Source organism: Chiloscyllium plagiosum, chromosome 16 (genome assembly GCF_004010195.1).
Source record: "Chiloscyllium plagiosum isolate BGI_BamShark_2017 chromosome 16, ASM401019v2, whole genome shotgun sequence".
NCBI classification, from domain to species: Eukaryota; Metazoa; Chordata; class Chondrichthyes; order Orectolobiformes; family Hemiscylliidae; genus Chiloscyllium; species Chiloscyllium plagiosum.
In genome coordinates, this window is record NC_057725.1 from 51,760,225 (window position 1) to 51,781,569 (window position 21,345).

The 21,345-nt window shown below is 38.8% G+C and overlaps 1 protein-coding gene across 1 annotated transcript in view; it reads right to left on the reverse strand.

Moving 5' to 3' along the window:
• LOC122558098 (anoctamin-9-like) overlaps positions 1-21,345 on the reverse strand; it is a 108,485-nt gene that overhangs the window by 73,266 nt on the left and 13,874 nt on the right. The window contains exons 4-7 of the mRNA XM_043706418.1: positions 19,467-19,527; positions 18,108-18,190; positions 12,426-12,530; positions 1,245-1,409 (exon numbers count right to left, since the gene is read on the reverse strand). Coding sequence (XP_043562353.1) covers positions 1,245-1,409; positions 12,426-12,530; positions 18,108-18,190; positions 19,467-19,527 — 414 coding nt within the window. The remainder of the gene's footprint in view (positions 1-1,244; positions 1,410-12,425; positions 12,531-18,107; positions 18,191-19,466; positions 19,528-21,345) is intronic.

Consider the following 21,345-nt stretch of genomic DNA (forward strand, 5'->3'; position numbering starts at 1 on the left):
TACTCCAAAAGAGATTCCAATGATCCAAAAATGTGAATCCTTCTCCCATAGACTAGCTCCTCAGCCATGCATTCATCTGCTCTATCCTCCTATTCCTGCCCTCACTAGCTCGTAGCACTGGGAGTAATCCAGATATTACTACCCTTGAGGACCTCCTTTTTAAATTCCTGCCTAACTCTCTGTAATCTCCCTTCAGAATCTCAACCTTTTCCCTTCCAATGTCGTTGGTTCCAATGTGGACAATGGCCTCCTGCTGGCCCCTCTCCCCCGTGAGAACATTCTGCACCATCTCTGAGACATCCTTGATCCTGGCACCAGGGAAAAAATACACCATTCTGCTTTTTCTCTGCTGGCCACAGAAACGTCATTGTTCTTTCCCTCCAAATATACATTTGACCCTTGAGTTTGGCATTGGGAGTCAACCAGAAATTAGTTCTTTTAAGGTTGTATTTTTTTATCTTCTACCTAACCTCTTAAATTCACTCTGTACTGCTTTAATCACTTCCCTAAAAGTGTATTTTCTACTGATGTGGCTTTTCAATCTCACCTTTAACAATATGCTTGAAACGTTTAGAAATCCTAGCACCAGAGAAGCAACAAGCCACCCTAAATTTAAGCTCACTGCCACAGAATCTCCTGTCTATCACCCTGACAGCAGAGTCCCCTATAACAATAATTTTATTAAATTTTGTCCAAAGCTGTCTAACATAAGAATTCAAAGTGTCCAATAACTGACTGCCCCTTCCATTTTCCTCAGAAAGACTATCCTGTTTAACAGTTCCAAAAATGGAATATCCATTTAATAGAGAAATAGCCACTGGCGACTTTTGAACTATCTTCTTGTCAATTCTGTTCCCCTTCATAGATGCTGCTTTAACGTTTTCAACAATTTTGTTCTTATTATGTTTTTACGTTACTTTCATAACATATCATGTGAGGAAATATTTGTTTAAAAATCTAGAAATCGTCTCAGCCATTCTACTCTTAATATCAAACAGGTCACTATTAATCCACTGAGTTCCCGTGAAGTTAAAATATCTATAACACAGATATTTCCCATTTCAGTTGTCTATGTAACTTGTACCTAAAATGCTTCATCTGGTGTTTATCCAAGTTTAAAAATAGGTCTGCGCTGATAAAAGTCTTCAGGTGCCAACTGAAAAATTTAAAATGGTTGCATCTGTATGCTCCATGTTAGAAATGAAGTTTTCATAAATAAGACAAGTAACTTGCCTCAGTCATACCTTAGTCATGATAATAATCGTCACCAAGTGCAGCATAGCACTAATTATAACAGCTAGCGAATTGGCATGTTCATGCACAAAATCCACTGATGTTTTTGTTAGTATGACATTCACCACAATTCGGAATATCACAATACCAAATGCGATACTGATTATAACAACAATCTGTAAAATAACAGAAGAAAAAAATACCTTTAACATTGTCAAAGAAGATCAGGAACAGCAAGCAAAAGTCATTGTGAAAGATCCACAATACTAGCAGAATGTACAGACATAGGGGCACCAAGGAATTACAAAAATGCTAAATGAGGATCACAACAAAGGTATCCCACACTGACATGATCAGTCTTGGTTGGATAAAGGTGGAACCCACGACATTCATACAACCACCACAGGCAGAGAAATAATGGAAAATGAATAAATAAATAGTGTACGAACGTTAGTTAACAGTTTCACAAAATAAGGATGGACAAGGACATGTAACGTTGTCATAATGCATTAAATAGAAACATTGGGGGATATGTAGGCTTCGAAATGCGAACAGGTTGTCCTTTGTTTCAGGTGCTAAATTAATGCATAAGCCTCCAGTGCGATTGGTAGCTAATACATTCATTTCAAAGTGTTAATCTGTCACTCAATATTAAATCAGGCTGCTCCACAGGTGCCTGGAGTACACATCAGAATGACTGAGAAAATGAACTTGTGAATAAGCATCCTGCACGATGGTGATTTTGGTATGAACTAGCCTAATTGCTAAACTTATCCAACATTTTAAAGCATGATCCAAAAATATCCTCAACAATGCTCCTGCAGAGAAATTACAAGTATTGCTTTGAATGGATATCCAGCAATTATGCATGCTCCAGATTCATGATCATGAAGGATCAGCCCTTACAATACCTAATATACCTACTATTTCCTAGTATATTTTAAAGTGCCTTGAATTCTTGTGCACTTGTATTCAACTGCAGCAGAGTTGGTGCATTTTCTCATTCATTAGCATGCTGGTAACTGTAGCATCCTATCACTCTGTCCAGCTGCCTCAAATTGATGCCTAGACATAAAGGGGTTACCAACTTGGGGAAGAGTGGGGATTGAACCCCAATGGACAAGTGGAATCCCAACATCACAAAGGTGCTAACCCCAATCCATCCCTTCTTTTAGGTTGAGGTGTAAATGTTGTAGGCTGCATGCCCTCTTATTGCTTTCCCCAGCCAACTTAAGTACCTCAATAACAATGACATCAGTGGATAGCTGCCTGGCATCTGACCTGCCAACTGTAATATGAGGGTCAGCTTTGGGAAGAAGGAAGATAGTGGAGTGGCCACCTGTGGGGGCCTGTAAAATTCATTCCGTGGTGTTAGTATCTGAAACATGCTTGTCAAGGTTACTTTAAGTGACACTGCATCATCAGGAAGTGGTCTCTTCTTCAAATGTCAGAGCTCTGTTCATATCTTCCACAGCTGGGGTGAAAGATGAAAAGCTCTGTCTTTTTCATTGGGAGTCTCCTGACTAGAGTTGTAGTCAACTTTATCCTACCAGAAGGCAATGTATTGGTGAGAATGTCAAATAATAAGAGAATGTGCATATCATGGTTGAATAACTCCTATATAGCACAGGCACATGTGAGTTGTGTGGAAGTGAGTGTTGCAAAAGTGCATGAAGTTAAGGACTAAAAGGTGCAAAGAAGTGATGGTGCAGTGATTATAGGAAAGTAAAAAGAAGCAAGAGAGCAGAATATTTTGAGTTGTGAGGTTACAGCAGCTAGAGGTGCAAGGAGATACTAAAAGAATTATAGTGGCCCAGATCTTGTACATGTTAACTGTGAAACTGTCAATATTCATTGCTAATATAATTTTGAAACTGACAGAAACTTCAGATGTCCTCATATATGCAGTTAAATTCAGAAATCCAGAAGTCACTGCCAGTAATTTCCTCCACAGCAAGTGTTGTTCAGGCCACACACTTAGCAATGTTCATGAAAACATTGAACTGATCTCAACTTTCCCTTTTAAGCTTTAGTATTCCTGGTAAAATACAATAAAATGATTATAAAAATAAAATGCTGCAAGGCTGAAAGTCTGAAATAAAAACAAAAAGTGCAGAAAATAGCTGAAAGATAGTATCATTAGAGAGAGAAATAAAACCATCATTTTAGTTCAATGAGCAAGTGAATGAGAGTGGGTGGAGGAAGGAATGAAAGTATGAGATAGGGTGAGTAACAGGACAGTTTAAATGAGAAAAAAGTCTGTTAAGCAAGACCAAAGGGAGTGGTAATGGTACAAATTGCTTAAAAGCAGGAGTGAATAGAAAAATAGTGAACAGTTGCATTCTGAAACCAAAACAAGTGAAAAATAAGTTAATACCAAAATCTGGTTATGGTGTCAAAATTGTTTAACTCGGTGTTCCATCCTGAAGACTGAACGGTGCGTAACCAGAAGACAAGCTATTCTTTGAGTTTGAAAAGAGTTTCAATTTGTTAATATCCTAGCTGATATTACTACTGGTCAAGTAAACCTGCTTCTCACTCCTCTCTGTTATGATTGTAAAACTCAAATAAAATCTGGTACAATAGATCACATTTAGTTCTTTGAAAATTAAACATTGTGTTCTTTAATTGAAGCATAAGCTCATAAGGTTGAAGATTTAGTTTTAACAATAAAACAAGTTTATTACATAAAACAAAAAAGTGGAAGAAATTAAATTAAGCTATCTAAATATGACAGTTTAAAGACCAAGAGTCAATGGCGATCAAACCCCATTGCAATCATTTCAAGGAATCTCAATGGGATTCAGGAATCAGGAAGATGACAGGTTCTCCTCCACTCCTTTTGTAATCAATTAATTGTCTCTTTACCCCACTACCAGTCAACTTGGGCCTCTAGATTAGGAATGCTACGCTTTTACAATTATTTCATGTCTCTCTATATGACAAACCTGATACAGCCTTCATATTCTTTTCAAAGGGTAGTGTCAGAAATAGACTCAATACTCTAGTTGAGGCCAAGCAAGAATTTTATTTCTTTATTTGAGCATACTAAAGAGCATGAAAAAAACCATGCTGATAAAAATTGCCGATGATACAAAAGTGGGAAGTTTAGAAAATAGTAAAGAAGACTAGAAAAAACCTTTAAGAAGACACAAGCCACTAACTGGTTGGACAGTAGATAAAATGTAATGTAGATGTGTATCTTTTGGGAGAAAAAGTTGGAATACTCTCAGTGTAAGGAAACTGAAATATGTAGATGATGTTAGATTCTGAATATTTTGTTATTATCTGAGAACTTGGGTTCAAAGGTGAAGAAAAATGGATTTTAGTTTATCAGTTCTGCAGAGATCTGACCTGGTTTTGTTAAAGATCATAAACAGCATTTACAAAATGTCATACAATTTCAGTTGAGTGGCCAGCAACCCAACACTAAAGTGTTTGCTGTCTTGAGTTTTACAGCCATAACAGAGAAGAGTCAGAAGCAGGTTAACACAGAGGGAAGAGATCCATAACAGCAGAGGGGTTGTTATTATCAGTATCCAATCAACAAAGGCTACAGAAAAGTACTGAGGTCCTCAGAAGTCAATAAGAAGAAAGTTCTGGAAGCAGAAAGCTCTGGGGGTGTCAGTGAGAAGATATTCTACAAGGCTGTTAAAGACATGAGTTTAGGGTACCCTTGTTAATGAATTAGAGAGCTGAGTTACCAACTTATTTTAAGGATTATAGGGACAGACATTAAATAAAGAAAATAGAATCTACTGAATGCTTTAAAAATTGCCAAAAGGAAACTGATTACTGCCATGCCAGCTGAGCAAAATGCTTGAAGATGGGGTGACTTCATAGAACATAGATCAATACAGCGCAGAACAGGCCCTTTGGCCCTTGATGTTGCGCTGACCTGTGAACTATTCTAAGCTCATCCCCTACACTATCCTATCATCATCCACGTGCTTACTCAAGGATTGTTTAAATCTCCCTAATGTGACTGAGTTAACTACACTGGCAGGGAGGGCATTCCACGCCCTTACCACTCTCTAAGTGAAGAAGCTATCTGTGCTGTCTGTCTTCAATCTATCACCCCAGTGTTAGATTTGTAGTTATGCCCCCTCATACAAGCTGACATCATCATCCTGGGAAAAAGACTTTCACTGTCCACCCTGATCATCTTGTACGTCTCTATCAAATTCCCTCTTAGCCTTCTTCTTTCCAATGAGAACATTGGAAAGTCTCTCAGCCTTTCCTCATAAGAACTTCCCTCCAGACCAGGCAACATGCTGGTAAATCTCCTCTACACCTTTTCCAATGCTTCCACATCCTTCCTGTAATGGGGCAACCAGAACTGTACACAATATTCCAAGTGTGGCTGCATTAGCGTTTTGTATAGTTGCAACATGACATTGCGGCTCGGAGCTCAATCCCTCTACCTATGAAACCTAACACACTTCTTAACAGCACTATCAACCTGGGTGGCAACTTTCAGGGATCTATGTACATTACCTCCAAGATCTCTCTGCACATCCACACTACTAAGAATCTTTCCACTGACCCAGTACTCTGCCTTCCTGTTATTTTTCCCAAAGTGAATCACATCACATTTAGCTGCATTGAACTCCATTTGCCACCTCTCAGTCCAATTCTGCAGTTTATCCAAGTCCCCCTGCAACCTGCAACATTCTTCTACACTGCCCACTACTCCACTGCCTTTACTGTCATCTGCAAACTTACTAACCCATCCACCTATGCCTGTGTCTAAGTCATTTATAAAAATGACAAACAGCAATGGTCCCAAAACAGATTCTTGTGGCACACCACTAGTAACCGGACTCCATGCTGAATATTTTCCATCAACCATCACTCGCTGCCTTCTTTCAGAAAGCCAGTTTCTAATCCAAACTGCTAAATCACCTTCAATCCCATGCCTCTGCATTTTCTCCAGCAGCCTACCATGTGAAATCTTATCAAAGGCTTCACTGAAGTCCATGTACATCATGTCAACTGCCCTACCCTCATCTGCATGCTTGGTCACCTTCTCAAACCTCAGTGAGGTTTGTGAGACATGACCTGCCCTTGACGAAACCATGTTGACTATCTGAAATCAAATAGTTGCTTGCGAGATGATTATAAATCCTATCTCTTATAATCTTTCCCAAAACCTTTCCTACAACAGAAGTAAGGCTTACTGGTCTATAATTACCTGGGTCATCTCTCCTGCCCTTCTTGAACAAGGGCACAACATTTGCAATCCTCCAGTCCAGCAGTACTAAACCTGTAGACAATGACAACTCAAATATCAAAGCCAAAGGCCGTGCTACCTCCTCCCTAGCTTCCCAGAGAATCCTCGGATAAATCCCATCCAGCACAGGGGACTTGTCTACTTTCACTCCTTCTAGAATTGATTACACCTCTTCGTAACTAACCTTGATCCTTTCTAATCTAATATCTCCTCTCATTCTTCTCCTCTACAATATTTTCCTTTTCCTGATTAAAAGCCGATGAGAAGTGTTCATTTAGCACCTCTCCAATCTCTACAGGGTCCACACTCAACTTCCCATTTCTGTCTTTGACTGGCCCTATTCCTACCCTCATCATCTTTTTATTTCTCACACACCTATAGAAAGCTTTAGGGTTCTCCTTTATTCTACCTGCTAAAAACTGCTCATGTCCTCTCTTTGCTCTTCTTAACTCTCTCTTTAAACCCTTCCTAGCTAATTTATAACTCTCCATCGCCTCATCTGAACCATCTTGTCTCATCAATACATAAGCCTCCTTCTTCCGGTTAACAAGAGATGCAGTTTCTGTAGTAAACCACGGTTCCCTTACCTTATCGCTTCCTCCCTGCCTGACAGGGATATACCTATCAGGGACATGCAATGTCTTTTCCTTAAACCAGCTCCACATTTCCATTGTCTGCATCCCCTCCATTTTGTTACCCCATTCTATGCATCCTAATTCTTGCTTAATCGCATTATAATTGCCCATGCCCCATCGATAACTTTTGACCTGTGGCATGTACCTATCCCTTTCCATTGCTAAACTAAACATAGCTGAATTATGGTCACTCTCTTCAAAGTGGTCACCTACAACTAAATCAAACACCTGGCCTGGTGACCTTACCAAGCACCAGATGCAGTGTGGCCTGTCCTCTTGTCAGGCCTTTGACATACTGTGTCAGGAAACCCTCCTGCACATATTGGACAAAAACTGATCCATCCGATGTATAGCTATAGCATTTCCAGTCAATGTTGAGGAAGTTAAAGACCCCATAATAACCACCCTGTTTCTTTCACTCCTACCCAGAATCATTTTGCCAATTCTCTCCTCCATCTCCCTGGAACTATGTGGAGGCCTATAAAAAAACTCCTCTCCTGTTTCTAACCTCAGCCCATGCTACCTCAGTAAACGAGTCCTCATCAGAAGTTCTTTCAGCCACTGTTATACTATCCTTGACTAACAAAGCCACACCTCCCCCTCCTGAACCCTGGAACCTGCAACATCCATTCCTGACCCTGCTCTATCCATGTCTCCGAAATGGCTATAACATCGAAGTCCTAGGTACCTATCCATGCTGCAAGCTCACCTACCTTATTTCGGATACTTCTGGCGTTGAAGTAGACATACTTCAAACCAGTTTGCTGTCTGCCAGCACATTCCTGTGACCATGAAATGCTGTCCATGTCCTCCTGTGCACTGCAACTACACTTCAGGTTCCCATGCCCCTGCTGAGCTAGTTTAAACCCACCCGAATAGCACGAGCAAATTTCCCACCCAGGATATTAGTACTCCTCTGTTTCAAGTAACAATAAATTTAAAATAAACAAAAAAAACCCTAGTCTATCAGCCTATTTTACACTGGGTTCTGACTTGTCCATATGATCATCAACTAGTATTATAAGAGATCTAGGGACTCAACTATATTATTCTCTTAAAATCCAAGTATAGGTAAATAAGGCCGTATAAAAGGTCAATGTAATTTTAGGTTTTGTAATTAGAGATATAAAGTATAAGTGTAGAAATGTGATAAAACCAGAAAATGTTGGAAATACTCTGCAGCATCTGTGGAAAGGGAAAAGAGTTACTGTTTCATGTTTACGACCATACCCCTACAACCCATATATTCATAAGAAACAAGAAACATTGATTAAGCTAAAAATGGAACACTAACCAAGAGTCAATGGCAATCAAATCTCATTGCAGTCATTTCAAGGAATCCCAATGGGATTCAAACGGTAATCAGGAAGATGACAGGTTCTCCTCCTCTCATTTTGTAATCAATTAATTGTCCCTTTACCCCACCTACCAGTCTGCTTCCAGAGGAAATGTAATTCCACCCACAGTATGCAACATTCAATACTTCATTATGGAAATGACAGTAAAATTAACAGTGATTTATCAATGTGATAACAAGGATGAGAAACTATGAAAATAGAAGACAGAAGAATTACTTCAAGAAATCGAAATGCTTGATGAGAGAGCAAGAGAAAAAAAAAGCTTTTCAAAATCTTAGGAAGTTGAATAGAAGAACTAGGGAAAGAATATTTTCTTTGGTTAATAAGTCGCGAATTATTAATTATTATTAATTTTCCAAAACTAATCTTTCCAAAACACTTGTGGGAATATAGAATGCTTTCTGTTGAAGCAGTTAAGACAAAGACCACTGCACACATAGGCACATCTGCACAACTAAACTGACAGTGTCAATAAACTACTGGGGACAATCGGATATGGTGAGGTTTATCTGGCAGGAATGATTGAGAGTGCTTTTGTAATCATGCAGAGAGAGCATTGATAGACTTATGCCCAACCTCCCAAAAGAAATACATCTCTCACCTGAAACATTCTGATTGATAACTGCTCTTATGTCAACTCTTCTCTGTAATTTAAGACAAAAGTTTACAGAGAGAATATTTCTACTTTTGGAAGAGCAAAACAAGAGTCTACAAAAGGTGGTCAATAAGAAATCAGGGAATTCAGATGAAAATCCTTACCAAAGAAAGGTGGACATGTGGAACTCCCTACCACAGAAGTTGCTGTGGTAAATGCTGTATTGAAGGGAAAGCTAGTTAAGGATATTTTAAAAATGACAATTGAAGATTCTTGTATTATGCTGAAAGAGACAGATGACAAAGCATTAGTGATTACCCAAGTACTACATTTAAGACAAAATGGACTAATAGAGCTGAATGATCTGTTTCTGTGTTGTATATTCTATGTAATTAATATCTTCTCTTTAAATTTGATATAACATACAATTTTCTTCTCCACCAATAATGATTTATCTGAATGTTGTCATGGACCAAGCCAGACCCCCTCAAGATATTTTAAGAAGGTAGCCTCAACCCTAATTTTTTTTATTCTAAAGGCGGATGTGATGTGGATATTCCAGGTGTGATATAGGTGTTCAAGCCACTCGGCTTTAAGTAAAACAGAATTTACTTACACACTACAATTGAAACACGAACAAAAGAAAATGGAATTTAGAATAATTTAACAATTGGAAAACTTAACTAAGGAGTTGTTCCAATCCCATAACATCCCACAAACACACCCCTTGGCCAAAAGTAAATTCAAACACAGGTTCTTACAGATATGAGGGAACAAGTTCCAAAGAGATTTCAGAGAGAAAAGTCAGTTAGGAATCATCTGCTGAAGCTTTTGACTACTACAGCTAAAAAACAAATGAGAAAACCTGAACAGGGAGTACTGGCCACTCTCCTCCCATTGTTAAAGTTGACTCTTCCCAGATCCCTCTGCCCTTACAACCTCTTTTTAAAAATACCCAAGGACAAAATAACCTTGTTAAAGTGACAGCCTTGTCACAATGTTACAGTGAATAACTGTGAAAATAAACTTACACAGGATGAATTGAGGATTATTTACTCTTTCTCTTTTGTACACAACATTCAAAGTAATCCAAAACATTTAAACAAAGAAGCACAAATCCACACTGGTGAAAAGACTAGTGATGAGAAATTAATTAGCTCAATTTCTCGGTGTGTTGGGGTCATAATTCATGACTTCAGATATCATTATCATTGATGTGGAAGTGTACAACCTCATATGACTCATGCTGCTGGATGACTTCACTTTCAAGAAGGGGCCTAAAAGTAAATAAATGTGAGAAACATGTGCTTAGCTTGCCTTCAACTCTTAAGGGGAATTCACTCAATTAGCAAAAGCTGCTGATGAAATCTAAATAAGTAAAAAGGCCACACCATTTTCTTTTGTTCGTGTTTCAATTGTAGTGTTTAAGTAAATTCTGTTTTACTTAAAGCCGAAAAGGTCACACCACACCAAGTAGAAGGTTTTGAGGTTCTCAGAACAATACTGGAGGCATTAGTCATTAAATTGGACAGAAAAAGAAAGGCAAATTTTCTGCAAGAAACTAGGAGACCCTCAAGGCAAACCCATCAATAATAAGTAGAGTATGTAATAAGGGAGGCCAATGCCCAAAAGCTGGCTGTAAATACTGAAGAAAACTGAATATGGCCAAGGTCAGTGAATGCACTGTCACATCAGATGTCACCAAATGGAGCACCAGCCTCTTGTGCATCTTCTATTTTATTCATTCACAGGCTGTGGGCATCAGTGGCAAGACCAGCACTGAATGGCCATTCCTAATTGCCCTTTAGAAGATGGTGACCAGCTAACTTCTTTGATACAACATCGTCATTTACTTGGCCATTTCAGAGAGCAGGTGAGAAATGACAATCAGGAGTAACAAGTAAGCCGGACAAGGTAAGAAGGCATTCTTCTCGCAAGGTCATTAGTGACCAGATTGATTTTTCTAACGATCCAGTAGTTACATGGTCAGTGTCAGTGGGACTATTGTTTTGTTACAAGTTGATTTCTTGTCTGAATTTAAATCGGATTGTTATTCAAAGCTTCTGGATTATTAGACTACTAACTATGCTATCTTACCCAGCAGCATTCAGGAGCACTGTGGACTTGTGCCTAACATTCACAAACTACATGTCACCTACACACACGTCTTCTAATGATGGTAGCATAAAACCCAAACAAGATTGAGTAGACTGGGACTATACTCACTGGAATTTAGAAGAATGAGGGGATCTTATAGAAACATAAAATTATGAAGGAAACAGATAAGAAAAAAGCGGGAGATTGTTTCCACTGGCTGGTGAAACTAGAACTAGGGGGCATAGTCTCAAAATAAGGAGGAGGAGATTTAGGATCTGAGTTGAGGAGGAAATTCTTCATCCAAAGGATTGTGAGTCTGTGGAATTCCCTGCTCAGTGAAGCAGTTGAGGTGACCTCATTGAATGTGTTGAAGAGGAGATGCCGGTGTTGGACTGGGGTGGAAAAAGTAAAAAAATCATACAACACATAGTTCAACAGGTTTATTTGAAAATGCTGGCTTTCAGAGCACTGCTCCATCTTCAGGTAGCGAGTGGGGCAGAATCATAAGACACAGAATTAATAGCACAAGATCGTAGTGTCATGCAACTGATATGATATTTGAGATGGCTGTTAAGTCTTTTATCTTTTAGAATGTTTTGCAAGTTTTGATTCATTAATATGCAAATCTCAGAACTTCTTTCAAGTCACATTCTCGAGATAACTTAAGGTTTTATAAAAAAAGTGATGTCTCAGCTCAGACAATGCATTAAAGGTGTGAGGTTAGAGTCTGTCTGGATTCCAACCTCGAATCAGACTGGTTCTATTTCCAAAGTAGGAATTATAAAATGTCACATGGATTGACTGCCTGCAAATACAATTCCGCAAATGTAACTTCACACAATAGACTTATATGTATGTGTGTGTGTGTGCGGGCAAGTGAGGGAGAGAGAGTGTGTGTGTGTGTATGTGTGTGTGTGCGTGCGTGCGTTTCAAAGGTAGATGAATTTTTTAACAGTAAAGGAATTAAGGATTGTGGTGAGGGACTGTAAATGGAGCTGAGTCCCAAAAAGATCCGCCATTATCTTACTGAATGGCAGAGAAGGTTTGAAGGGCCAGATGACCTACTCCTGCTCCTCTTTCTTATGTAGTAACCCATCTCTTGCACATTCCACATGCCTCCAGTGACTCAGCTATGACAGATACATAACACAAACAGAGTTGTACATGGTGAATGATATTCTGCCCAGCCCACTGTAGGGCAAATTCACACATAACAAGAGGGTGCAAACTAACACATCTATCAAACATGCCATAGTTTCTGAAGATATTCTTACCAGAAGAAATCCTAGTATGAGGACTATTGTGGCTCGCAGGTACGAATGCTGATATTTTGTTGGTGGCACATCAGGGTCATATATTAGCCCAAGAGCAAGTTCCTCCTATACATAAGATAAATATTTTGAGTAGATTTTTCTCTTAGCCAACTAATGATGAAGTTTCATTAATTTTAGTCCTGCACTGTTAAGTGAATATGAAATCTCTACTCATTTTGACAGTGGATTTTTAAGTGAACATACTAACACATGAATTAGCAGCAGGAATTGGTCATTCAGTCCCTCTAGTCTTTTCTATCATTTACCAAGATTATGACTGATTGGATTATAGGCTCAACTCCACATTCCCACCTACCGCTGATAACCTTCAAATCTCTTGATAGTCAAGAATCTATTGTTACAACTGCAGCAGGAAGAATGCACTGGTGAAGAAGCTCCCTCACAAATTGCACCATTCATATAAATATTTAAGTTAAATCACCAAAATGGCCATTTGTTACCACTATCCAGAATAAAAGAGACTCTCCCATGTTTCTTCAATAAACTCAAAATAATCTATTCATTATAACTCAAAATTTATTCAAAATTCATGTAGCAAAAACTATAATCCGGAATTAAAACAAAATCCCTTTTAATCCCAAGCAAACACACTTGCACAAGTCAACAATGGCTCTGCAGAGATATTTTTAAAAAGTCAAAAGAATGAAACACATTTATTAACCAATGATCATAAAACAAAGGATAAAAATTGGTGAATTCTCACTCGCTACCAAGCTTCATGCTGACAAATCAAATTGCTGACAGCTATGAGACAACCATATGGTGGAAGATTTTGCAAACTCCGTGACTTTGGAGTTTGCAAGGTCGTCAAAATACTGATATGTGGACTTTGTTTCACCTGGTTCAATTTTTGGAATCTTTTAGAGAGATTTTGCTGACTTATTGCTCTTTATTGAGATATTTTCTTTCTGACACCTAGGTGTTTGAAGTACAAGCCAAGTGCATCCAAGATTGCTAGGCAACCATTAGCGCAGAGGCCCCGTGGTCTCTTCCAAATTTAGGTGTTCCAAAATTTTAGAACAATAAACATTTTTTATAAGAGAAAGTGTCCAAGCAGTTCAATACCTTCCACTTTTTCTTCACATAGAATAAGAAGATATATGTTCATTTACAAAACTACCCTCTCTCCATCTTAAATGGGAGAACCTCTGGGAGACCCCCATATTTAAAATATGTTCCCTAGTTCTAGTGTCTCCCACAAGGGGAACAATTATTTTAGCTTGAACCTTGTTGAGTCCTCTCAGGATTTTATATGTTCCAGTAAGATAACCTCTCATTCTTCTGAACTCCAATGGATACAGACCTAGTTTTTCCAACTTTTCCTCATATAATAACACTTCATCTGGGTTATCAGTCAAATGCACCTTTGCTGAATTCATTCTATGTGAGATCACCTAGGAACACCTACACACACACCACACAAACACATTATTCATATCCTTTCTTAAATTAGACCAAAGCTACGCATTACTTTAGGTGTAACCTCACCATTTCTTTATGTAGCTAAAGCAAAACATCCATATTTTTATATTTCATTCTCCATGCAAAAATCAACATTTCACTTGCTTTTCTATTTCCTACTCTACCAAAAAACAATGACAATTCTATGATTTATGTACAAAGACACCCTGATTGCATGTACTTCAGAGTACAGCACAGTACAGGCCCTTAGGTCCTCGATGTTGTACCAACCTTTTATCCTACTCTAAGATCAAACTAACCTACATACTCTTCATTTTACTAGCATCCATGTGCCTATCCAAGAGTGCTTAAATTACCCTAATGTATCTTACTCTAATACCACTGCTGGCAGTGCATTCCTTTACACTCACTACTCTCTGTGTAAATAACCAACCTCTGACATTTCCCCTAAGTCTTCTTCCAATCACCAATTACCCCTTGTGATAGCCATTTCCACACTGGGAAGATGTCTCTGGCTGTCCACTCCATCTATGCCTACTCTCATCCTTCTTCACTCCAATGAAAAAAATCTGAGGTGCCTCAACCTTTCTTCATGAGACATACCTCCAGTCCAGGCAGCAGCCTGATAAATCTCCTCTGCATCCTCTCTAAACCTTCCACATTCTTCCTATGAGGTGACCAGAACTGAACAATATATTCCAAATGTGGTCTAACCAAGGCTTTAAAGGGCTGCAGCGGCTCTTAAACTCAATCCCCCTGCTAATGAAAGTCATCACTCCACATACCTTTTGAACAACCCTATCAACTCAGGTGGCAACTTTGAGGGATTTATGGACATGGACCCCAAGATCCCTCTGTACCTCCACACTGCCAAGAATCCTGCCTTTAACATTGTAATCTGCATTCAAATTCAACCTTCCAAAATGAATCACTTCACACTTTCCAGGTTGAACTCCATCTGCCACTTCTCAGCCCAGCTCTGCATCCTGTCAATGCCCCGTTGCAACCTACACCAGCCCTTCATAATATCCACAATTCCACCTTCGTGTCATCGGCAAATGTACTGACCCACCCTTCCACTTCCTCATCCAAGTCATTCATAAAAATCACCACTGGTCATCAAACTCCAGACTAAATACTTTCCATCTACTATTACCCTCTGTCTTCTATAGGCAGCCAATTCTGTATACAGACAGCCAAACTTCCATAAAGCTTCTCACATCTGCATAATAGGTACCAAAATTTCAATACAATCTTTGCTAGGAGTGGCACCTCATGACAAAACACATCTTTATGTTTCTCTCTGCAGCCTGTTTCACAAACACAAACCCAGGGAAGAGCACCTTTCCCAGTGCCCTCTCTCCCTACTCCTAGACAGCATATATCTGAGAAGCAGCAGCCAAGAACTTCAGAGATAGCACTGATAAGACTGCTACCCCAATTAGCGCCTGGGCCATAAACTGGTGAACACAGCATCATATGGGTTTGCAGCTACAGCAAGACAAAAGGGTTAAGATCAAGGGCACTGCTGAAGAGTAGATCCCTGGTGAGACAACTACACATGATTAGTCTCTGCACTAAAACATTACTAGCTAAGAGAGAGGGAACAGCAAGCTGGGGAACATTTGGAAGAGGTGACAGAAATCATACAAGAGCAGATCAAAGGACATAGGAATCTGTCCATGCTCTATCTGACATTGTGACTTCAACAAGCCAGTGAGTGAGTGCATGGCTGTCTCCATGTATTGAGCGGTGGCTGTCACTGAGAGTCAAATATAGTAGAACATAGTCAAAATGTAATGCACTGGAAAAGCACAGCCGGTCAGGCAGCATCTGAGGAGCAGGAGAGTCGATGTTTCGAGCATAAGCTCTTTTCCAGTGTCACACTCTTTGACTCTGATCTCCGGCATCTGCAGTTCTCACTTTCTCCATGTGTAGTCAAACAGTTAGCTTCAGCCAGAGTGCACTTGGATCGTCACTTCATCATCAAAAGCATGGAGATATTCATTGTATAGATTGGCAGAGGGATGTTAATCTAACTCCAATTGTTGCAGCTTCTCAAAGAGTGAGCAAGGTGCCACTGCACACCCATACAGGGAAGCAACAGACAGGTACTCAGAAGGTCTCCTCTCAGGACACTCCAGAGAAGCCCTGCTACTCCATTTCCCCTCTAACAGGAACCTATAAGCATTCATAAGCTCAGGCCAAGGAAGTTGCACTGCATCTGTGCGGGAAAGTCCTAGCAGGCTTGAGCCTTGGAGCTGTCCAGAATGTAGGAACTATGGCAGCTTCCTGGATAGTGACTGCTCACATCCAAGAAGTTTTGCCTGTGGTCAAAAACACGGTAGATGTTGAGGTAGTGAAATCCCTTCCTGTTTGGGAAGCAGGCTCGAAAATACCATGAAGCTCTGAGTTTGATGTATGTGCAGTTGATGGCTCCTCCTATCTGAGGAAAGCCAGCAATGACAGCAAAGGTAATGGCTTTGGCTTAGCTAGTAATGGTTTAATGCAGAGACTAATCATGTGTAGTTGACTCACCAGGGATCATTTATTTGTGATACTTGAAATTCCATGGCGTCCATGATTCAATAATGCAATAAGCCATTCTTTGCAGCATCACTATACTCATGCTTGAGTCAAACTGCCCTATTTTCTCTGTAATTATGATCAATGTGTTTATATGACCTCTGTGTGCATCAAATAGTTTCTGCTACTCTTCAATCTCCTTTTCACTGGGCGAAAGTGAGTACTGCAGATGCTGGAGATCAGAGTCAAAACTAGAGTGGTGCTGGAAAAGCACAGCAGGTCAGGCAGCATCCGAGGAGCAGGAAAATTGATGCTTCAGACATATGCCCTTCAAACATAGAGCACCACTCTAATCTCCTTTTCCTTGTCAACTGATCAGAACTTAATAACTTTGCACACTATTGAGTGGTGTGCCATGAAGTTGCCTAACTAGGCCCATTCAAGTACAAGCATCTAAGTTGTTTTATTGTAAGCTTGAATTGTTATAGTTATAATAATAGTTTTATTATGACTGTGGTCATATTTGAACTGTAAAGAAAACACCATGACTGTGAAGAATAACTATGGATTTTTGATATTTAAATGTGTCACCAGTACCTGGAAAGATGCCATTTCCTTATCTCCAATGGCTAGGGTTGCCAAATATTTTCTGATGTCAAGCTATTCTCTTCTAGTTATTAGCTCAGAAGTCTGTGGAGGTCTACCTCCCCACCTCTCTCTTTTAGTCATATACTGGACTCTCATTTTGAAAGACAGAAAGAGAAAACGTATGGCATATTCTAAAGCCATTTGTTCAGACAATAAATGTGGTGCATTTGGTAGATGTCTATTGGTAGAAGCCGAGAATTAGAGAAGAATGGGGGTGAGTGACAGTGATGCATGCACAGTTAAAACTATGAAAAATTATGTGGAAGAATGATGGGTGAGTCTGCAGAGTAATTGAGCATGGTGGTGATGTGATAGAGTGGGTTTGACATGTAAGAATGACTGGAGATAGGTGTGAGATTGATGCATACAGATAGCCTATAGGTGAACATTGAACTGAATTGCACTTTCCTGACCTGCTTAGGCCATTAAAGCACTGACTCCAGAAATAGTGGAACAATTGTCCTGTTCCTAATCTCCTGGCCTCTTTCAGTTACTAGGTAGATTTCCATTGTTGGGGGAAGTATCTCTATTCAGCTTCTCACAGACCCCAGCAGTACATCAATGATGGGCATAGTCTTCAAGCATTCCGAATCCATTGTTACACTTTGTTTTCTTTTGCCTTCAAAACCAAACTCCTGCTAGTGGAATTTCTTTTCTTGTATCACTTTTGCTTTTCAATCTGTCCCCTACCATTCATAGATTTAGAATGTGGGCTTGTGGAATTTTTTAATTGGCCCTACTGATAATTTAATTGAAATTAACTCATATGTGTCCTCACCATACTCATTTCCACACAATCAATTTAAATTCCATAAGTAAAAGGATAATGACCTCTTTATGTTAAATATCACTGACAAAGAAGTTTACTTTAGGATTTGCAACATATTATCAAACGTATCATTTTCCACCCAAAATATTTCAAGTTAATATCAGCTTCATAATCATAAGATATCACATTATTTTTCAAACTGTGATTTAATGTTATTGCACTTATCCATCAGTGGGCAAATCAGTTAAGGTGATCACCTCATCCTCATCCCAGTGGTACAAATCCCACTCGCTGACAACTTTTGTTCGGGCTCGTTTCCACAACTCCAAAAACACAGTGGCTACAGTTTAAGAGAGAGATATTTGCTGAGAATGCCAATATTTCATTCTTTAAATATAAAGAATATTATAATGTAAACAAATAAGTGCAATTTTATAAGAGTGGGCTTAATTTTGTACTTTTCTAAAATCTTGTTGGTCAAATTCTCAAATTGAATACATTGGAAATTTAATGTTATAACAAGCTGTACAGACCAAAATAGTCCCAGTCTGTGGTAAGTTAGATGATCTTAAATACAGTGGTAGAGTCATAAAGTCATACAGCATGGAAGCAGACCATTCTGTCCAAATAATCCACATCAACCATGTTCCCAAACCAAACTAGTCTCACTTGCCTGCATTTGGCCCATATCCCTCCAAACCTTTCCTATTCATGTACTTATATCTTTTAAATATTAATGTACCCACATCCACCACTTCCTTTTGCATAAGGAGAGTACCTACCTCAAAAAAGATGCCCCTCGTGTCCTTTTTAAATCTTTCTCCTCTAACCTCAAAAATATGCCCCCTAGTTTTGAACTCCCTCACTGTAGGGAAAAGACCCTTGCTATTCACCTTATTTGGAATTCTACAGCTAATTTGAAAGGGGAGGAAGGAAATCAACAATGATTTTATTCACTGATACCATATTTTTCCCTCTCCTAAGAATAGTAAAATATATGATGACTAGATAAGAACTGACTCAGGCTCATAGTAATCCCAGGTTTTTTCAATAGTTCCTCCATTATCTAGATGGACAAGGAAACAGGCACATGTGAACAAAATCACTTTGAGTTCCTCATAAAAGCAAAGTTCAACTTGGACATATATCACAGTTATTCATTGTCACTGGGTCAAAATCCTAGATGTTTCTATTTAACACCATTGTGGAAGTACTTCCATCACATTGGACCACAACAGTTCAAGAAAAACAGCAATTAGGGATGAGCAATAACTGTCAAAGTTGCTACCAATGCCCATTACTGAGAGTTTAAAAAACACTGAATTAACAGTTATCTCTCATCATCCACGTGTATTTACAAGGAATAAATACAGCAATGGGCAGTAGAGGATTCTGTCAAGATGAACCCAGAAAAAGTTTACATAATGTTGCTGTCAAGATATTTCAGAATGTTCTGTGCGTAGTAACCCATATAAAGTTTAATCTTGTGTGTTATACATACTCTCCTTTGATTATAATCTTATTAATCATGTATCCCATTTAAACTCAGCACCAGGCTTTAATTTTGCATATGAGAATAAAATTCAAAGGTAATGTTGCATAAGGAGAGTACCTACCCCAGATTCCCATGAACATAGCAAAGAAAACTGTTATTTCTTGATCAAATAGCTGTGTAACCTGCATGGATAGAATGAAAAATGTTTGATTACTGGCAGCAGTGGACACTTGCAATAGCATATATTGTGTCTTATACTCTGACTCTCTAATTGTAAATTTTCCCTTAGCAATACTGAATCAATAAGTGTAAATTTATTTCGTGCCAACCAAGCATACTGCCATTTCAGCATCATAGGCACTTTGAGGATTCCTCCACTTGCTCTTCTATCAATCCCTCCATCTTTGAACAGTTCCAATAATGTAAGCATAGTATTCATTTAATTAATTGAATCCTCAACTCTAAATCTCTGATGATGGGATCCAGGCATCCTCCAAATTATCAGTTTATTGTGACCTAGACATTCCTCATTATTTTCAACTTATTCAGTTATTGCACTGAATAAAAAAGAAATTTGTATTTTAATATATTTCATGACCCATGCACCATTTTTTGTTAATTTTTGTGCAAATTTCCAGTAAATTTTAACAAGACTTCCAGTGTTTACTCAGTTCTTGCTATTGATATACTTTTAAATATAGGTTAACAGCTACTGCAACATTTCAGATGGTGGACTTTAGATGTCTTAGTAGAGAAAGTGTTGTAAATTGTTATTAAGGTAATTGAAAAAAATAGGATTTCCAAATTCTTAGTACAGTCATGCAGAGACAACATAGGAAATCATGTTTGACAACTTTATTGAAATCTTTGAGGAAGTAAAAAGCAATGTAGATGAAGAGGAAGTAGTTGATACACTGTAATCCAAAAAACATTTACAATATGCCGCATTACAGGCTACTATGAAAAATACAAATAGTGAGTAATGTATTATAATGCAACATTGGATAGAAGATTGTTTAGCTGATACAAAGCAGAAAATAAATATAAATGGGTAATTTTTGGGTTAGCAGGATGTGTCAAGTGGTATGACATGGCGATCAACGATGGAGCTTCAATGATTTAGAATCTATATAAATGACTTGGATTGAATGTATTGTTGCTAAATTTGCTGACAATTCAAAGAAATGCCAGAAAATAAATTGTGAAGCAGACATAAGGAGTCTGCAAACTGTTTCAAATCAAGGTGGGAGAAATGCACTGTCACTGAAGTTCCACTACTCTAACAGACACAATATATGTTAAAAAAAAGTTTTACCCAGTTATTGATATGGCCAATTACACATGCTAATCTATTTGTTTCAGGATACAAACCCACTAACGATGCTCCTTTAATAAACAATGAAAGTTCTGACTTATTATAAAACCAGGCTTATTCATAAGAGATATAAAGTTTATTAATACAAATTGAAATATGGCAGTTTGAATATATATCCTTTGCAACACACACACAATAGTTAAAAAAGAATATTTCTCTGCAGAGGTCAACTATAATAAAAGACTTCTTTCATCAAATAATTGTTGATTCATGAAAAAAAGATAGGAAATATTCCGCATGGTTTTTAGTTCAGCATCCTCGTACATGTAGACAGATGTTACTCGGCACAGATAGTTATCAGAGCTGAAAAATGTGTTGCTGGAAAAACACAGCAGGTCAGGCAGCATCCAAGCATCCTGTTTTCGATTGGAGGGATGGGGTTCAAGGGCGGAGAAGCGGGAAGTGTAGGAGATGCGGTGGAGAACATCGTCAACCACGTCAGAACCCCACTGGTCCTCACCGACCACCCCACCAACCTCCAGATACATCGTATCATCCTTCGTCATTTCCGCCACCTCCAAACAGACTCCACCACCAAGGATATATTTCCCTCTCCTCCCCTATCAGCGTTCCAGAAAGACCACTCCCTCCGCGACTCCCTCGTCAGGTCCACACTCCCCACCAA